Genomic DNA, 18,555 nt, shown 5'->3' on the forward strand with positions numbered 1-18,555 from the left:
GAAAAGATCATGCAAATGAAAGGAGGCGGTCGCTATGCAAATGAGAGGAGACCTGCCTCCTCAGCAGGGGGTGAGCCCAGAGACTAGATGGTCACACCTGTAACCGGTCTAGCCAGAGTGGACACCCGCGCAACGTGCCTCAGAGGACCCAGAGAGTTGGGTGAGAGCGCAGCGGGGAGGCTGAGCTGGTGAGTGGGTGTGGGAATGGGGTGGTGGAGGCAGGATGCTGAGCAAAAAAAGCAAAGATTCCAATAGGGGAAAAACCTTCTGATCCCGACAGGGGCTCTCAAGAAGAGGTTGGACCGGGGGCTTGGGGCTTGAACTTCCCATCCCTCCAGTCCATGCACAGACATTCATTTCGGAGTGTGAGGTGCTGCATGTCCTGGCCTCCAGCTTACTAGCCCCTTTCCCTTCCCTGCTTTCCTGCTTTCTAGGAGAAGCAGTTCCCCGGCGGGGGAGGTGAGGGCTGCCACGTCCGCCGTCCACCCAAAAGAGCAGCTTGCCGATGCGGGGTTTTGCTTCTAAAAGCTTCGCTCCAGAAGTGAAAACAGCTGATACCTCCTCCTTCTGTGCCGGCTGTAGGCTTTGGGGACACCAGCTTTTTGTCCCTCACATACCACCTCCTATTCCCCAGGCTGCAGGCTCAGCATGCTCCACGCAAGACCAGAAATACTGATGCTCCTGGGAGCTCTACTGACTGGATCCCTGGATCCGGCGGGTAAGCATCAGGTGCCCTCCCGAGATGTCACTCAGTACCCCTGGGATTGAGGGAAGGGAGAAATGAAGTCAAGCGGTTCCCTGAGGCTGGAAGATCGTGCTCAGCAGGCTGGGAAACTTCCCAGCGCAGCCTCCACGCGGCGCAGGCATAGCCACTTGGGTAGGTGTGGGGACTCTCGGCGAGCCGGAGAAGCACGGGCTGAGGTAGTCGGGTACCCAGGGCATCGCAGGGAGGCTAGCACTGAAGAGACCACTCTCTGACCCACAGGCGGCGAGGACGCACTCTCACTGCCCTGGGAAGTGCAGCGCTATGACGGCTGGTTCAACAACCTGAGGCACCACCAGCGAGGCGCGGCAGGTGCGTCCCGGCGCGGAGAACGTGAGAGAGCGCACCATCAGCCTCCTGGCTGCCTGCGCAGGGAACTCCTGTGCATTCCCGGGGCCAGGAGACTAGGGAGAGGGGTCTTGTCACTGGTGAGGGAAGAGTAGGGCAAAGTGCGGGGCTTGTTGGGGACCGAGTGCTCTAACACAGCCTGTTTCCTGCAGGCTGCCGATTGCGACGCCTAGTACCAGCCAATTACGCTGACGGTGTGTATCAAGCTCTGGGAGAGCCGCAGCTGCCCAACCCGCGCCGACTCAGCGACGCCGCCACGCGGGGCAGAGCCGGGATGGCATCCCGCCGCAACCGCACCGTGCTGGGGGTCTTCTTTGGTGAGGGCAATGTGGGAAAACACGAGGGCTGATCCACTGAAGCCCCTCTGCAAGCCCACAGCCACATCCCCCGACCCCCACTAAGCATCACGAGACTTTTTTCATCTCAGAGGGATCTGGGCTTTCCATTCAGGGATCTTTACGCCCATAAATTTTCTTTTACCCCTTACTACAAACCCAGGAGTGCCACTGGACCTCCGTTATACTTCTCAGGAGCTGAGTCCCCTGCCATGCTCTCCTCTCAATATGGTCACGCTCTCCCTACCCCCACCACCTGCCCCCCCACCCCCGCTAGACGGAGGGGAGGTGGAAGGACCTATTAGGAGATGTGGATTGGCTGGGGAGGGGCTTATATTAATTATATTGATTATCACAACATCTTTGCAGATCAGAAAAAACCCTCAGAGCTGTTGGTAGAGTTTGCATTCAAACATCTGCCTTTTGGCTCTTGAGAAACTTGGCCACAGGAAGTGGCGATTCTCACCAATTTGCACCCCTCGCACGCAGGCTACCATGTGCTCTCGGACCTGGTGAGCATAGAGAGACCTGGCTGCCCCGCCGAGTTCCTCAACATCCGGGTCCCGACCGGAGACCCCGTGTTCGACCCAGACCAGCGCGGGGACGTGGTGCTGCCCTTCCAGAGGAGCCGCTGGGACCCCAAGACCGGACAGAGCCCCAGCAACCCCCGGGACCTGGTGAGACTGGGCAGGTGGTGGGGCAGGAGCTGGATCCCAGGCAGGTGGGGCTCTGGGCTCCGGGTCTGGCAGGTCGTGTGGGGAGAGGATCCCCCACCCACCCACGGACACCCACCTGGCCCTGGCCCTGCCCCCGCCCCCCCGCCCCCGTTACCCGCCTCAACTACCCCCTTGCTGACCTGTCAGACCAACGAGGTGACGGGCTGGCTGGACGGCAGCGCCATCTATGGCTCCTCGCACTCCTGGAGCGACGCGCTGCGGAGCTTCTCTGGGGGACAGCTGGCGTCGGGGACCGACCCCGCCTTCCCCCGGGACGCGCAGGAGCCCCTGCTCATGTGGGCCGCGCCCGACCCCGCCACGGGACAGCGCGGGCCCCGGGGGCTGTACGGTGAGGCCCCGGGGCCGCCAGGGGCGCGGGAGGGCAGGGCGGGCTGGGGTCTGCGCGGTGGCGCTCCCCTGGGTCACACCGCCGCTCCTCTCCCTCCTGCGTCCCCCTGTCGGAGGCAGCCTTCGGAGCAGAGCGAGGGAACCGCGAGCCCTTCCTGCAGGCGCTAGGCCTGCTCTGGTTCCGCTACCACAACCTGTGCGCACAGAGGCTGGCCCGCGAGCACCCGCGCTGGGGGGACGAGGAGCTGTTCCAGCACGCGCGCAAGAGGGTCATTGCCACCTACCAGGTCAGTGACACGGCCCTCCCCACCCCACCCTCATGTCCTGGTCCACGGAGACTCTGCTCCCCTGCAGAGCCCTCCATCCTTGGACATCGGCCACCCAGAAACATCCTTTACTGGGACAGCTGGTGACCAGGACCGGGTGACCCGCCTTCCCTGGCTCGCAGGACCCCCTGCTCATGTGGAGAGCTAAAGTCTAGGAATGATAGAGAGGCAAGGTGCCATTTACACAAGAGATGTAGCTGTGTCCCGCCCCCAAACCCCAAATCCCTTGTTCCTTGTGGGGCGAGGCCTCAGCTTCTCTCCCATTTGAGTTGCCTTTCCCATGACTGCCCCTGCTTGGTCGTCCTCGCCCACTTAAGCCTTCCCTAGGCTCAGATCCCTCCTGGCCTGGCAGCTGGAGCATTCGCCCCACCTTTCCTCTTTCTTGACCCTCAGAACATTGCTCTGTATGAGTGGCTGCCCAGCTTCCTGCAGAAAACACCCCCACAATATACAGGTGAGGGCATGGGCAGCACCTGTGATGAGGGGAGGTTGTGGTTAGGATCCATAGGTGGAAAGAAGACAGGTGGATGCCTGTTATGGGAGGTTGGAGGGTTAAGGAGTTTATTTCTCCTATTCCTCCCATGGGGCAGGGTACCGCCCTTTCCTGGACCCCAGCATCTCTCCAGAGTTCCTGGCAGCCTCTGAACAGTTCCTCTCCACCATGGTGCCCCCTGGCGTCTACATGAGGTGAGGGAGAGTCTGGTGATGGGAAAGGAGGCACAGCACTGGCAAAGGTGGTCAATTAGTGGGCCTGGGGTCCTAGAGCTTTTTATATACCTCTACAATGACATGAAGGAAGCAGACGTTGGGGTCCTAAAACAGGACCCTGGGATAGGAGATTCAGCCTTAACAGGGAAATCTCCCCAGCTCCTTGTAATGACTGAACTTCAGTTGCTGAGAGCAGGATTTGTTCATCAGCTGGATAACCTTTTTCCCTCCTTCTCTTCCCACCCTGTGTGGACAAAGAGCAACCTTTATCTTCAATCCACACACATTGCCAGAACTTCAAGGAAGTTCAGGGACCATCCCTCAGACCTGGCCAACCCTCTCTGAAACCCTCACCTAACTCAACCCCATCTTAGCTTCTTCCCTGAGTCCCCTTATCACATTCTTGATTTCCTATTTCAGAAATGCCAGCTGTCATTTCCAGAAGATCACCAACAAGGGTTTTGGCATCTCCCCAGCTCTCAGAGTCTGCAACAGCTACTGGACTCGGGAGGTTAGTCTGGGGTCAGGGTCAAGGGAAAGTGGCTCAAGGTCAGTCTCATTACATAGAATGGGGAAAGCAACAATTCCAATTCTCAAGTGTTGCTGCTCCAGGGTGGTGGGAGATGAAGGGTAGAGTGATCAGAAAATTACCTGGGGACAACAGCTCAAGAGAGTCTGGGACTGGCCAAGGGACCTTTGTCCTGTGGTCCAAGGTTAGAGGGACTGGGCTTTGGGAAGGGAGCTGAAAGCTTACCTTGACTGAGAGTCTTGTTTATTTCCAGAACCCCAACCTGAACAGTGCCCAGGCAGTGAATCAACTGCTGCTGGGAATGGCCTCCCAGATTTCAGAGCTGGAGGACAGGATAGTGGTTGAAGATCTTAGGGGTGAGCTCTGGAACCAGAAGGGAAAGGGGCCCAGGGGCCTGGCAGCCTGGGGATTCTTCTGAGTTAATCAACAGGTAGACCTCTGGTACCTACAGTGCAGGGCCAGAGATACACTGCAAATAGCCACTTACAGTTTAGTGTTGTTTTCATTCTAAATTGCCTATGTCTGAGTATGTGGGGGAAGGGCCACAATCTCTTCAATGCTTAGGTCTCTAAAGGTTTTCATTCAGTCCTGTGTTGACGTTAAGGAGGTAAAGGCTAGGGAGTTTTCTGCTGGGTAACTAAAACAGTCTTGAGTCTTAGGGGAAGAGACTTAGCAGAAAAGGTCTCTTGTGACATGGTGACATGGACTCCACACCAAGGCAAGGATGATATGGATACAGTCACATGTAGACAAGTGCTGGGGGGTGGTGAGGAGGGTAGTGCCAACAGCCCAATTGGAGGCTATTGGGCAAAGAAAGATTGAAGTGACTGAGCCTATCGTCTAGTCCTCTCTTCTCCTTAGATTATTGGCCTGGCTCTGGCAAGTTCTCCCGCACAGACTACGTGGCCAGCAGCATCCAACGTGGCAGGGATATGGGGCTGCCCAGCTATAGTCAAGCTTTGCTAGCCTTGGGTTTAGAGAACCCGAAGAACTGGAGTTACCTCAACCCCAATTTGGATGCCCAGGTCAGGAATAGTAATGATAATAATAGCAACTAAAGCTTTCCTGTGGCCCTACTGTTCCAGGTCCTTTACACATGTAATTCACTTAATGTACATTGGGAATGTGGTAGGGTAAATACTACTATTATCCCCATTTTATCAATGACATAGTTGTGAAGTCACTCTAGATGCAGGATTTAAATTCAGCCACCTGATTCCAGAGTATGTTCCTCATCACTACATTGTACCATTCTTGCAGGGTGGCCCCTGCGTGGGTGCCATTGTCCTATTCCTGTGGGTTTCCTCCCCAAGAGTTGGGTGACTCTGAAGCTGCTAATCATTGGGGCCAGGCAGTCTGGGTAGCGATGGTCACAGATATATCCTTAGGCATTTGATAGTGGTCCCACCATGGGCAGGGATACACTGATCCTCCCACAAGATTTGCCACCAACTGAGGAGGCTGCCTAGAAAGAGGCCTGAACAGCAAGCCAAGTAGCTGATGGGGTTCTATGTTTGAGGGATGGGGCAAGAGTGGCTGCCCTCCCCAACACATAGACACACACGTGTACACACATACCTCACCTCCTGGGTTCCCCAGGTGCTGGAGGCCACCGCTGCCCTGTACAACCACGACCTGTCCCTGCTGGAGCTACTCCCTGGGGGACTCCTGGAGAGTCAGGGGGACCCCGGACCCCTTTTCAGCACCATAGTCCTAGACCAGTTTGTGCGTCTGCGGGATGGTGACCGTTACTGGTTTGAGAACATCAGGAATGGGTAAGGCCTGCCTGGCTCCCACTTGGGCTTGGGCCCAGAACCTCTGCCTGTAAACAGTCCCCATGGGCCCTTGATTCCCAGCTGGCCCCACCTTCTCCCCAGACCCTCTGGGTCTCTTTCCTCACCTGGGTACCTGGTGCTGAGATTGCTAGAGGCCTACAACCCCTTCCCATCCCAAAAATCCTTGGCTTTCTCCAACTTAGGCTGTTCTCCAGGGAAGAAATTGCAGAAATCAGAAACACCACTCTGCGGGACGTGCTGGTGGCTGTCACTAACGTGGACCCCAGTGCCCTGCAGCCCAATGTCTTTATCTGGCATGAAGGTAGGTGTCCTGGTAGAACACAAGAGATGGCTGCCAGAGAAAGGACCAAGGTTTGGGGGATCACTTGGTGCTGTCCAGGGAGCCAGGCACCAGGTAGCCCCCTCTGTATTAGTCTGGGAGGCCTGCATTAGGCCATCTCCCCCACTAGAGACTGGACTAGTTTGCAGGCTGCAAGCTGTGGTGAGTGCTGCAAGGTGGGATATGGAAGGGGACTTTTGGAGGGGAACATGTTCCAGTGAGGTGAGCCTGGGAGAGAGGAGGGTACCTGTTTTTTTCACAGGAGAGAGAGAGGATGCTTGGTCAAGGAGTAGGACCCTCAGACTTTGAGATTCTTTTGTGCCCTCTCCCTCAGGTGCACCATGTCCTCAGCCCTGGCAGCTCACAACTGATGGTTTGCCACCCTGTGTGCCCATAATCGTGTTTGACTACTTCAAGGGCAGTGGTCCTGGTTTTGGTATCACCATCGTGGCTCTTTGCTGTCTTCCTCTAGGTAGGCCCTTCACCCCCTCACCCATCTCTCTTCTCCTGCCTCCCGCTTCCCACCGTCTGTCCCTGTCCCTCATTACCTGCTGGCTTGCAGGGCTACTTTCTTGGTAGAGTCGAAGCCAGGCACAGTGGGCCTTGGGAAGGAGGGGCAGCAGCCAAGCCTCAGTAAAGCTTCAGGTGAGGGGCTCCCCTACCCACTGGCTCCTTCTGATCCCCTTCAGTGAGTCTGCTTATCTCTGGGGTGGTGGCCCATTTCCGGAGCCGAGAACTCAAAAGGTTACAAAAGAAAGGCAAAGAGAGTATGAAGAAGGAGGCAGCCAAAGATGGAGTACCAGGTGAGATGGGACTGAGGAGGAGGGAGCAGGTGGGGGCGGGGGGAAGAAGGAGGAAAACCAGGTTACAAATGTGAGGAGAAAGCCAGATTTTGGGATGCCTGTTCTGACCAGTAAAGTGGAACTGGCCTGAAGGCAGGGGCCTGAGGACCTCTGCTGAAATGCTCTGCCCAATCTTCTCCACAGCGATGGAGTGGCCAGGCCCTAGGGAGAGGAGCTACCCCATCACCATTCAGCTGCTCCCAGACAGGTGTCTTCAGGTTCTGGATAGGCGTCTCTCTGTGCTACGCACCATCCAGCTGCGGCCCCTGCAGCAGGTCAACCTCATTCTGTCCAGCAACCGTGGACGTTGCACCCTGCTGCTCAAGATCCCCAAGGAGTATGACCTGGTACAGCCCATCCTGCCTCCCCTCTCACAGCGAGTCCTCTCGAGTCACCCTCTTCCTAGCTACAGAGCTCATCGTGAAGGCTGATGGTGGGAGAGGCACTCCTTTCAGAGGTCCCCTGACCCTCCTTCTGACCCTCTTGAGCCACTCACCTACCCCCAACCTAAGGTTCTCTGAGGGGAGGCTAAACCACAAGCATTGGCTCAACCTTCCTTCCACCCAGGTGCTGCAGTTCAACTCCGAGGAGGAGCGAGGAACCTTCGTGCAGCATCTGCAAGGCTTCTGTGTACACTGGGCTCTGGGCCTCCACATGGCTGAGATGGGCGAGAATGAGCTGTTCAGGAAGGCTGTGACCAAGCAGCAGCGGGGCCGCATCCTGGAAGTCTTCTTTAGACACCTTTTTGCCCAGGTGCTATGGCTGTACCTTTTGAAGATAGGACCAACCCATGGGTTGAAGGAAACCTTGGTCTGATAGGACTCTATATGGGTGAACTAAGCTTCTGCTCTGTGGGCTGGAGACATCCTAGCTTTGCCACTCACTATCTGTGTGACCTTAGGCAAATCACATGACCTCTGCTCTGTATCTTAGTTTTCTCATCTGTAAAACAGCCTATTAAAATAAGATTCATCCCATTGGGTTGTTGTAAGGATTCAGTGAGACAATCTACATCAGTGGTTCTCAAAGTGTAGCCCCTAGACCAACAGCAATAGCCTGAACTTGGAATTTGTTAAAAATGTAAATCTTTAGCAGCCCTCACCCCCATCACCTCGCTCCAAACCTAGTGAATCAGGATCTCTTGGGGTGGGGCCCATAAACCCGCCAAGGGATTCTGATACACTCCAACATTTGAAAAGCACTGTTCTATGTAGTGTTTAGCTCAAATGCTTGGTACAGCAGATCTTCTGATAGCTTTGATGAGATGATAGGAACTTAACTCAAGCTTATATCATGATCCTATGGTAAAATTGGTTTTGTTATACCTCATTTTGCTTAAAGTCACAGAACCTATTGATGACATTAAGTGAGGACTTAACTGTACATTGTAGACATTTAACAAATGGTTGCTGCATATAAATGACTTTTAAAATCTTTAAATAATGGGCAAAGACCAAATCAGGCACATGGCAGCTTGTCTGAATTGGTAAGAGAACATATCTCTAGTCTCTTCCTGCCTGGCCATCCATGTCAACTACATCTTCTGTCCCCAGTATAAGCTTTCTCACTTAGCATTCCCAAACTTTGCCCCTTGCTGCTCCCAGATAGACCCAGCACCATTCCTACTGTTTAAAGTTCCTGGATCTTGGGTCCAGAAAGAAAATGCTAGAGATTGAAGCTACTCCCTCTATAGGAGAGCAGGGGCCCAAGTCAGGAGTATATCTGAGGACTAGGAATAGCCACCAGGGCTTCCCTTTCTTAGTTGGACTTTGGAGAGATGTGAAGGGTCACTGAATTGCATTCAGCTAGGCCTCACTTCCTTCTCTCCCTCTTGCTACTGCTGTCTGGGTACAGGTGCTGGACATTGACCAGGCTGATGCAGGGGCTCTACCCCTGGACTCATCACAGAAGGTACGAGAGGCCCTGACATGTGAGCTGAGTAGGGCTGAGTTTGCTGAGTCCCTGGGCCTCAAGCCCCAGGACATGTTTGTGGAGTCCATGTTCTCTCTGGCTGACAAAGATGGCAATGGCTACCTGTCCTTCCGGGAGTTCCTGGACATCCTGGTGGTCTTCATGAAAGGTAGGGGGATGGTCGGCCAACCCAGGAGCCACGGTTCTTTCAGCAGAGAGATGACTTGTATTCCCCTTTCTCTTCCCAGGCTCCCCAGAGGACAAGTCCCGTTTGATGTTCACCATGTATGACCTGGATGCAAATGGCTTTCTCTCCAAGGAGGAATTCTTCACCATGATGCGGTACGGGCTGGACCCTTCTAGTCCTGAGACTTCTTGAAAACAGGAAAACAAGTCAGGTCAGAGGAGTGTAGGCAAGGAGGCAGCCTCCACTGAGAGCTGGCCCTCAGTGTGTCCTAGACTCTCAGATCAGTCAGCTTCAAAAGTTTGACCCTTCTGTCCCCAGTATAAGCTTTCTCACTTAGCATTCCCAAACTTTGCTCCAGGAGGGTCAATATCTGCACTTTCACATCAGCCAGAAATTCTCCCTCCCTTCTTAGAAAAAACAACAAAACCACAAACAACCCTAATATGACCACTAACAAAAGTCCACTAACCCCTTCTGGATGCTTTTGGATCTTTGTGAAGTCTACAGCATGCCTAACACTGCTCTATGCAGTGAAATCACAGGTGGATGGAGCATGGACAACCTTAGTCACTCTTTCAATATTAATCACCCTGATTAGCAGGAGGAGGAACACAGACAGTTCCTCTATTTTCTGACCCTCCTCTCTTACTGCTCCTTAAACCATTTCAGGTTGTAGTGCTTTGATAAAAATCAGTTTTGAGACTTCTTATTTCTGAAGACAATGCTCCAGTAACACAGTCCCCTTCAGCCCCATAAGGATGGAGTTCATGCCTTCTTTGTTTCCTGCTGAATGCACCTCCTCTATGCTGTGATTAGCATATAACAGGCATTCAATACGTGGTTAACTGAATAAGATGGAATAAATGAATGGATAGAATGCATATAATAGCTCAGGACCTTTTAAATGTTCTCCCTCTTTAAGCCTTTCAATTGACTTCTGTATTCCCCTTGACTGCCACATCCCTCTCACAGTCCATATACCACAACTGGACATGGGCTTCTAGAAGGGATGGGGTCAAGTTAGCTGACTGCGGTCTGTACCTCTTTGGGTGTGCCATTGCAGGCCCAGGCCAGAGTACATCCTAGGGAATTTAGGAGGGGGGTCTCTGCCCCCAAGGCATGAGCTTCCACTTCTCATCCTATACTCAGTGTGTGGACCTTCCTCAGTCTCGGTGGGATGATGCGTTTTTTAGTGTAATGGCAGTGCGTGCTGTGCCGTGTGGGAAAAGCTCTTTATCTTCTGGGCTCATAGTTTCATCCCAAAGCACAGCTTAAGAAAAGAGTATGGCTACTGCTGCTGCCACTATGGGTGCTGTCAGATTGGGTGTGGAAACACTCCTGCCTGTGCCTTGAGGTTTTGGCACGAGGAAGCAGCAGCCATTGCAGCTATATCTCCTCCCCCAGCCCCAACCCCAGTTTTCTATGCCCCCACTGGACTGTGAAACGGGGAGCCCAGTGATGGTGTGGGAGACATAATATGAGAGAGACCCTGTCAGAGGCAGAGACCCTGTCATGGCACCATGGCATACCTGGACATGTCCCTACACTAAGTGGACATCCGTCCCAGCTGTAGATGTCTCTCTGTTTGAAGGTTGCTTTCATTGGTCAAGGTCATTTTCAGTTTTGTTCTGCCTTTTGAGCTCGTGGTCACCCCACCCAGCTTAGTGTTGGGTACAGGCTGGATGAATATCTTCTCAGTGTTATTTCCAGGGTTACTGGCAACAACATTAGATCATCCATGGCCTGCCCCACTCTGCACCTGCCTGAGCCTGACCTCACCAGGTAACAGGCTGCTCTCTCTGGTCCTCTTCCCAGGTCCTTCATCGAGATCTCCAACAACTGCCTGTCCAAGGCCCAGCTGGCAGAGGTGGTGGAGTCCATGTTCCGGGAGTCGGGCTTCCAGGACAAGGAGGAGCTGACATGGGAGGACTTCCACTTTATGCTGAGGGACCATGACAGTGAACTCCGCCGCACGCAGCTCTGTGTCAGAGGTGAAGGTGTGTGAGTATGTAAGGGATGGTCAGAGTCAAGGAAGGGTGTGTCCTCAAAATGAGACTTCCTGGAGTATAGAACCCAGATCTCATTTCTATCTTAGTCCTTGGTGCTTAGCACTGAGTCAGGTATGTGTAATCAAGGGTGTAATACAGCCCTGCACAAAAATGCCCACTGAGTATTCAAGAGTGAGCTGAAATCCAGCCTACATTCATTCTGCTCACCAAGCCATGTGCATTGGTCTGGATTGTATCTGGCCAGAGGAAAAGGCACTACTTTCTTTACACAAAGGATCTGCAGGCCCAGGCATCTACCCGGAGAGGGTTCCTTTTCCTAATTGCACAGCATTGCCACATTGTCTAGCAGTGGCTGCCCTGTGTGCAGTGTGGGGAGTGAAGGGAACAAAGCTGGAGCAGGAGATGAGGACATGACCAAGTCACTGGCAAGTGCCATGGCACCCTTCCCAGAGGGCAGTGGGTGGTATTGGAGGGACAGTCTTCCACCCCGCTCCACCCCACCCCACCGACCTCATGGGGAAGCCTCTTGTTCTTCTCTCCAGGTGTTGGAGACATCTTTAAACCAAGGATCAGCTGTCGAGTTTCATTCATCACTCGAACTCCTGGAGAACGGTGAGAAGGAATGGGGCATTGGGAAGTCCCTTTGGCCAGGTACCCTGCAAAGAAATGAAGAAAGTAGGGCTGGCTGAATCTGACCCTGGGGTCAGACATTGACCTATGAAAGTTACTCTTAGTGCATGGCTAGTCCTAGCCCAAATTCCACTGCCTTCCATATCCTATAGAACAGATGACCAGATCATATTTATTCATTCTGCCTTGTCTGCTGTCTGCTACTCTCTGACCAGTTTTATGGGCAGGTTGCGTGGGCAGGATGGGTCATAAGAATCACCCCTACCCTACCCCACCCCATCCCCAAGCTCTGATCTGGCAGTTTTCCTCTGGCTGCGAAGACAAGGGGAGAACTAGACCCACTTCCCTTTTCTCAGCTCCTGCTCCCAGGGAGTGGGGCTCCCTGCCTCAGAAGCCCCAGAGCTGGGAGGCCCTGGGCTGAAGAAGAGGTTTGGCAAAAAGTGAGTGTTTCCTAGAAATCTTGGGCCGAGGAGACATGGGGAGAGATCTCAGGGTCTTTGGGTTCTGCCTACACCACCTTCACACACAAGAGACCATCCTGAGTCTTATTCCATGAGTACCTAACTTGATTGGAGGGCTATAGGGTCAAGTGATCAATAGCCTAATCTTCAGGCTAGAATCTGGCACTCAGACGCGACACCAAGTCTCCTGGCTCCTGCCTGCTTTGGGCAGAGCAGTGAAGCCTGTGCAGGGAGCAGGAAGAGGGAAGGACAGAGCAGGCAGGAGGAAGAGGAAGTAGAATAATGGGGAGACAAAAGAGGGGGTGGATAAAACAAATAAAGATGAGAGGCAAAGGTTTGGGGGTTGGGAGTCTGCCCCCCAATAAGCTTATTTTGTAGCCCATCCTGTCCCCCAGGGAGTCACCCAATCTCCTTCATGGGGTGATACTTTTGTAATTTAAATACATTTTTATTGATTTCAGAGAACAAGGGAGAGGAAGAGAGAGACAGAAACATCAATAATGAGAGAGAATCATTGATCGGCTGCCTCCTGTACGTCCCCTACTGGGGGCTAGCAACCTAGGCGTGTGCGGTGATCAGGGAATGGGACCGTGACTTCCTGGTTCAGAGGTCGATGCTCAACCGGAATCACACTGGCTGGGCTGACATTTAGTGGAAGCCAGGGTGCCTTGACCTTACAGCTACCTGCCTTCCTGGCCGCAGGGCAGCGGTGACCTCTTCGCCGCTGTACACAGAGGCGCTGCAGGAGAAGAGGCAGAGGGGCCTGCTGGCCCAGAAGCTGCAGCAATACAAGCGCTTCGTGGAGAACTACCGGCGGCACATCGGGTGCATCGCGGTCTTCTCAGCCATCTGTGCGGGCCTGTTTGCAGAGCGCGCCTACTGTACGAGCTCTGGTTTGGGGCAGTGCACGGGCAAAGGGAAGCCCTCTGGTTGCTCTTCCCGCTCCTCAGCGTCCCACTCTGTCCTCAGACTACGCCTTTGCCTCGCCACCCTCGGGCATTGCACAGACCACCTTTGTGGGCATCATCCTGTCGCGGGGCACGGCCGCCAGCATCTCCTTCATGTTCTCCTACATCCTGCTCACCATGTGCCGCAACCTCATCACCTTCCTGCGGGAGACCTTCCTCAACCGCTACGTGCCCTTCGACGCCGCCGTGGACTTCCATCGCTGGATCGCCATGGCTGCTGTTGTCCTGGCTGGTATGTGGCTCCTGGGTAATCAATCTCATTGCTGCAGTCCCCTGGGACTAGCTGTGGGGGAAATAGTGAGGTGACTGGCACTACTTTTACTTCCATCTCTCCCCCGGTTCCTCCTCTTTCCCTTCGAGTTGGCCCAGGGTGGCATCTCTAATGGTCTGTCTCTTTCAGTTCTGCACAGCGCTGGCCACGTGGTCAATGTCTACATCTTCTCAGTCAGCCCCCTCAGCCTGCTGGCCTGCATCTTCCCCAGCGTCTTTGTGAATGATGGGTCAGTTCTGGGGAGAGTCCCCCAGGGACACCTGGGCACATCCAAGGGTATAATAGAAAAGAAATAGATGGCCCCAGACACTCCACTCCCTCACTGAGTGAGGGTGAGATGCCAGCCTCCTTGGGGAAGCTGAGAGGGAAATTCCTCAGCCTCAGGAAGGAAGCTGGCCATGATTGGCCAGGAAAGGAGTTTGGGAGATGAAGTTGGAGACTCTTTCCCACATGTACCTGACACACATCTCAGCATATTAGCCATTCACTGGGCAAACATTTATGGAGCACATTTGATGTGGCCATCCAGGAGCCAAAGAGTAGGGATGCCAAGGCACATGCAATCACTCAGCAAATACTTACTGGACATTGACTATGTGCCTGGCACTGTTTGAGCATAGGGATAGGGCACTGAGCAAAACACATACCCGTGCCCTCACTGGATTTATAGAACATGAACCAAGCACTGAAGGAAGCAAAGATCGGGCACAGTAGGAGAGTTCAGGACAACACTGGAGGAGGAATTGCTGAGAGAGCAGAGGATGGAACTGTGGGAGATTGAGTGGCATGTTCCCTGGAAGGATGGTGGGCCCTCTGGGTGGAGGCCCAGTAATCTCAGCCATCAGGGCCGGCAGGAAGAGAATCATGTTGTGACAGTGGCGGAGCCCCTCCTGCCCCAGCCAGAGGTCCCACGTGCCTTTGCCCTACAGGTCCCAGTTTCCCCAGAAGTTCTACTGGTGGTTCTTCCAGACAGTCCCAGGTAAGGAGTGGGGCCGTGTGAGGGAACTGGGGGTATGGTCTGAGGACTTCTGTTTTTGTCTTCATTTTCCCATGAATACACACATGTGTATAATAATCAGCGATTCCCTTTCCAGCCTCCAGGACAAGCCCCAGCTGCAGCCCCCTCAGGCAGGCTGTCCTGGGAACTAGGGAGGGATGAGGAAGGTCAGGGAAAGAGGGCAGAATGGGGGGAATGCTCTTTGCATTCTCAGTCCAGGCTGAAGTGTTGAGATGCTTCTCTGTCCCTGCATCCCGTACCTCCAGGTATGACAGGAGTGCTTCTGCTCCTGGTCCTGGCCATCATGTATGTATTCGCCTCCCACCACTTCCGGCGCCGCAGCTTCCGGGGCTTCTGGCTGACCCACCACCTCTACATCCTGCTCTACATCCTGGTGAGGGACTTTTCTGGGCAGGGCCCGGCCATGGGGTAGGAATGAACACTCATGATGGGAGGGGGAGCAGGCTGAATTGGACACAAGATCTCAAACTGAGACCTTGAGATCTGAGATCCCTGAAACCCGAAGCCATTTCCATCCCCATTACCCAGCCCAGGCCCAAGGCCCAAGCAGAACGTATCTGGGCAAGGGGAGGGCAGGAAGGGGGCCTGGCTGGGCCTCAGCTGTACTAACTGGCTGTGTCTCTAGATCATCATCCATGGCAGCTTCGGCCTGATCCAGCTGCCCCGTTTCCACATCTACTTCCTGGTCCCGGCACTAATCTATGGGGGGGACAAGCTGGTGAGCCTGAGCCGGAAGAAAGTGGAGATCAACGTGGTAAAGGCTGAGCTGCTGCCTTCAGGTACCAGGCCTGGCCTGACCCTGGGTGGGGAGCACAGGAAGTTGATTCAGGGTGTGTGGGACAACAGCTTCCCAGGCCTCCTACCCCACCTTGAGATAGCCTCTCTGGGACCCCTGCAGCGTTCCTGATGCAAATGCAGTCCCAGGAGGACTTGTACACAGTGAGAAGTGACTATGAAAAGAGATAGCTGGAAGTGCAGACTAAAGCGTTTAAGGAAAGGAAAGACTCCCACATGTGTGGCCTGGGTGCAGCGCAGGAAACCATTTATCCCTTTCACACTCAATTTTGTAGAACAATCCCCTTTCAGAGATAGGCCAATGGCCTGATTGTGAGACTGTTGTTGAGAGCCAGTGCTGGCTAAAGTGGGCATTCACATCACTGTAGAGGGTGATGAAGATGATTTTAGGTGTCAAGGAACCATCCAACCTTTAGGACTCACATAGTAAGAAAATTAACCTATTTCAATCAAGATTACTTAAGGACAAAGTTGCAACATGGTGTTAGTATGGCTTTTGTACGCTCCAATACTTGCAAATCTCCTTTTTCAGCAAAGAGAGAACAGGCCTGAGGCTCACCTGTGGTCAGGCCACAAAGGGTATTCAGAAAAAAATTGATAAAACATGATGTCTTCTATTTAGAGGACATGATATTGGTTTTCCACCTACCTTAGTGACCTAAACCTAGTTGTCAAGGTAAATCAAATTGAAAAAGTAAGTCAATTCAAAGAAAAACGTAAGTGATAGTGCAGGAGGTGTGCAGACATGGCTATAACAGCGGAGGTTTGGTAAGTACTGAGTTGGCCCCTGGGGAACCTGAGGTCCCCTGACCCAGTAGGCTTGTATCCAGGACAGTGGTTTCAGACATGAGCCCTATGTGGGAAGAGAGAGCTGAGAGAAGAGAGGGGCTGCAATAGGGGAGCAGAGAAGCTCTCATGTTACCCAGGAAACAGAGGAGGGGGCCCTCTGACTCCCAGTCCCAGGAGTCCAACTTGCTCAGACCATGTGACTGTTCCCTGTGCCTCAGGCATGTGGAGAGGAGAGGGTACCTGTCAGTCCTCAGGTTCCAGAAGCAAGCCTTCTGATCCCTGCCCTTCTCTGACCATGACCCTAGGAGTGACCCACCTGCAGTTCCAGCGGCCCCAAGGCTTTGAGTACAAGTCAGGACAGTGGGTGCGGATCGCCTGCCTGGCTCTGGGGACCACCGAGTACCACCCCTTCACACTGACTTCTGCGCCCCATGAGGACACGCTCAGCCTGCACATCCGGGCAGCAGGACCCTGGACCACTCGCCTCAGGGAGATCTACTCACTCCCGACCAACGGCTCTGCCAGATACCCGAAGGTGCCCATGATTGGGAACCACTTTGGGGGCTCTGGCATTGGCAGATGTGTCTCTGTCTTCCCCCTCCCTGAGATGGGAAGCACCAGATACCTCAAGGCCAAGCTGGGAGAGGGCTGTTTGCCTCAGAAGAGGCTAGAATGTACCTGTATCTTTCTTTTCCTTATACTCCTGCCCCCCCCAACCCCGCCCCATTTCTAGCCTCAGAGCTAGGGCAGGTCTAGGCTCATCCCTTCCCCCTTCTGTTGGCAGCTGTACCTTGATGGACCATTTGGAGAGGGCCACCAGGAGTGGCATAAATTTGAGGTGTCAGTGCTGGTGGGAGGAGGCATTGGGGTCACCCCCTTTGCCTCCATCCTTAAAGACCTGGTCTTCAAGTCATCCTTGGGCAGCCAAATGCTCTGTAAAAAGGTGAGTATCTCTCTCCCATTCTTCAAAGGAATCCAAATAGATGGACTGTGTTCCCACATCACAACAGAGTAGCATTAGAAAAAGCCCCTGGCTCATAGGCACTAGGTCTGCCAGGGCCATTTATACCCAGTTTTCTATGTGCCAAATGTTTTGAGGGAGGCTAGGAAGTGTAGCCAGAAGGGCCTCTGCTGGGATCTGTTGGTTAGAAGCCTTGGGCCAAGCTTGTGGGTCCTGACAGAGGGTCAGTGTCTGTGGGTAATCTGGGGCTTCCTAGCTCCTCAGGTGATCTCAGGTGAAGGCACCTGGGGTGGAGGAACCTTGATTTGAGTTCTCAGCTCCAGCCATGTGTCCCCAGATCTACTTCATCTGGGTGACACGGACCCAGCGGCAGTTCGAGTGGCTGGCTGACATCATCCGGGAGGTGGAGGAGAATGACCACCAGGACCTGGTGTCCGTGCACATCTACATCACCCAGCTGGCTGAGAAGTTCGACCTCAGGACCACCATGCTGGTATGTCAGGGCTGGCAGGCAGGATGGGTGGGTCACCATCTAGGCTAGGAGCTGCCTTGGTTCTGCCGGGCTCTGACCTTCTTCCTACATTCATTCTTCTACCAGTACATCTGTGAGCGGCACTTCCAGAAGGTGCTGAACCGGAGTCTGTTCACGGGCCTGCGCTCCATCACCCACTTTGGTCGCCCCCCCTTTGAGCCCTTCTTCAACTCCCTGCAGGAGGTTCACCCAAAGGTTAGTCCCAACCTCACCCATCTTGGGACTTTGGACTTCCCCACCAGGACATCCTGACCTGTAAGCACCCTGTGGCTCTATCTTGAGTGGAAACCACCCCCCCCCCCCAATTTGGCCCCAAGATAAGGAAGGCTTAAATTCCCCACCCCCTTCCCATCTCCAGCTCAAGTCTCCTCCTTGTGGTCTGGGGTTGATGCTGCGGTCATTCCAGCCAGGCTTCAGAAGCAGCTTCCTTCTGAAAGTGAGCCTCTCAAGCCTGCAGGCTCCTTCTTTCTGAAACCACTCTTCCCACATACACTTGACAGGTACGAAAGATTGGGGTATTCAGCTGCGGCCCTCCAGGAATGACCAAGAATGTAGAGAAGGCCTGTCAGCTCATCAACAGGCAGGACCAGGCTCACTTCATGCACCACTATGAGAACTTCTGAGCCCACCCATCCTGGTGCCTGCTTCTCCTCTGAGAACTAGCCCACCTGGCAGTTTCTTTGTCGGAATTCACTTCTGGCCTCAGTTGGAGAGCCGCTCCCTCATTACCCCACATCCACATCTCCCATGCTCTGAGAAGCGAGAGGAGCCCTAGCTTGTGTGGCTTAGTTGGTGGAGCATCATCCTGTGCATCGAAAGGTCACCAGTTGGATTCCAGTCAAAGCACATGCCCTGTTGCCAGCTCCATCCCTAGTAGGGGGTGTGCAGGAAGCAACCAATGGATGTTTCTCTCTCCCTCTCTCCCTTCCTTTCTCTCTAAAATCAATAAAAACATTTTAAAAATCTCATCTGCACCCCTATGTTCATAGCAGC

At 53.9% G+C, this 18,555-nt stretch overlaps 1 protein-coding gene across 1 annotated transcript; it reads left to right on the plus strand.

Annotated features, from left to right (window-relative positions):
- Positions 1-648: 648 nt before the first annotated feature.
- Positions 649-18,185, plus strand: DUOX2 (dual oxidase 2; the record flags this gene model as incomplete). The annotated part of the gene is made up of 33 exons (XM_080659071.1): positions 649-718; positions 986-1,075; positions 1,264-1,428; positions 1,936-2,123; positions 2,310-2,511; positions 2,631-2,797; positions 3,230-3,290; positions 3,427-3,523; positions 3,965-4,055; positions 4,327-4,429; positions 4,935-5,098; positions 5,673-5,848; positions 6,052-6,170; positions 6,523-6,660; positions 6,878-6,991; positions 7,175-7,377; positions 7,598-7,783; positions 8,885-9,110; positions 9,190-9,283; positions 10,944-11,125; positions 11,680-11,749; positions 12,124-12,207; positions 12,931-13,109; positions 13,198-13,428; positions 13,597-13,696; positions 14,397-14,446; positions 14,731-14,858; positions 15,111-15,264; positions 16,375-16,604; positions 16,854-17,012; positions 17,368-17,523; positions 17,629-17,757; positions 18,063-18,185. 33 exons carry the CDS (start codon positions 649-651, stop codon positions 18,183-18,185), a joined length of 4,629 nt encoding a protein of 1,542 aa, XP_080515197.1.
- Between the last annotated feature and the right edge of the window lie 370 nt (positions 18,186-18,555).

The sequence above is a fragment of the Plecotus auritus genome, assembly GCF_963455305.1.
Source record: "Plecotus auritus genome assembly, chromosome: 1".
Classification (NCBI taxonomy): domain Eukaryota; kingdom Metazoa; phylum Chordata; class Mammalia; order Chiroptera; family Vespertilionidae; genus Plecotus; species Plecotus auritus.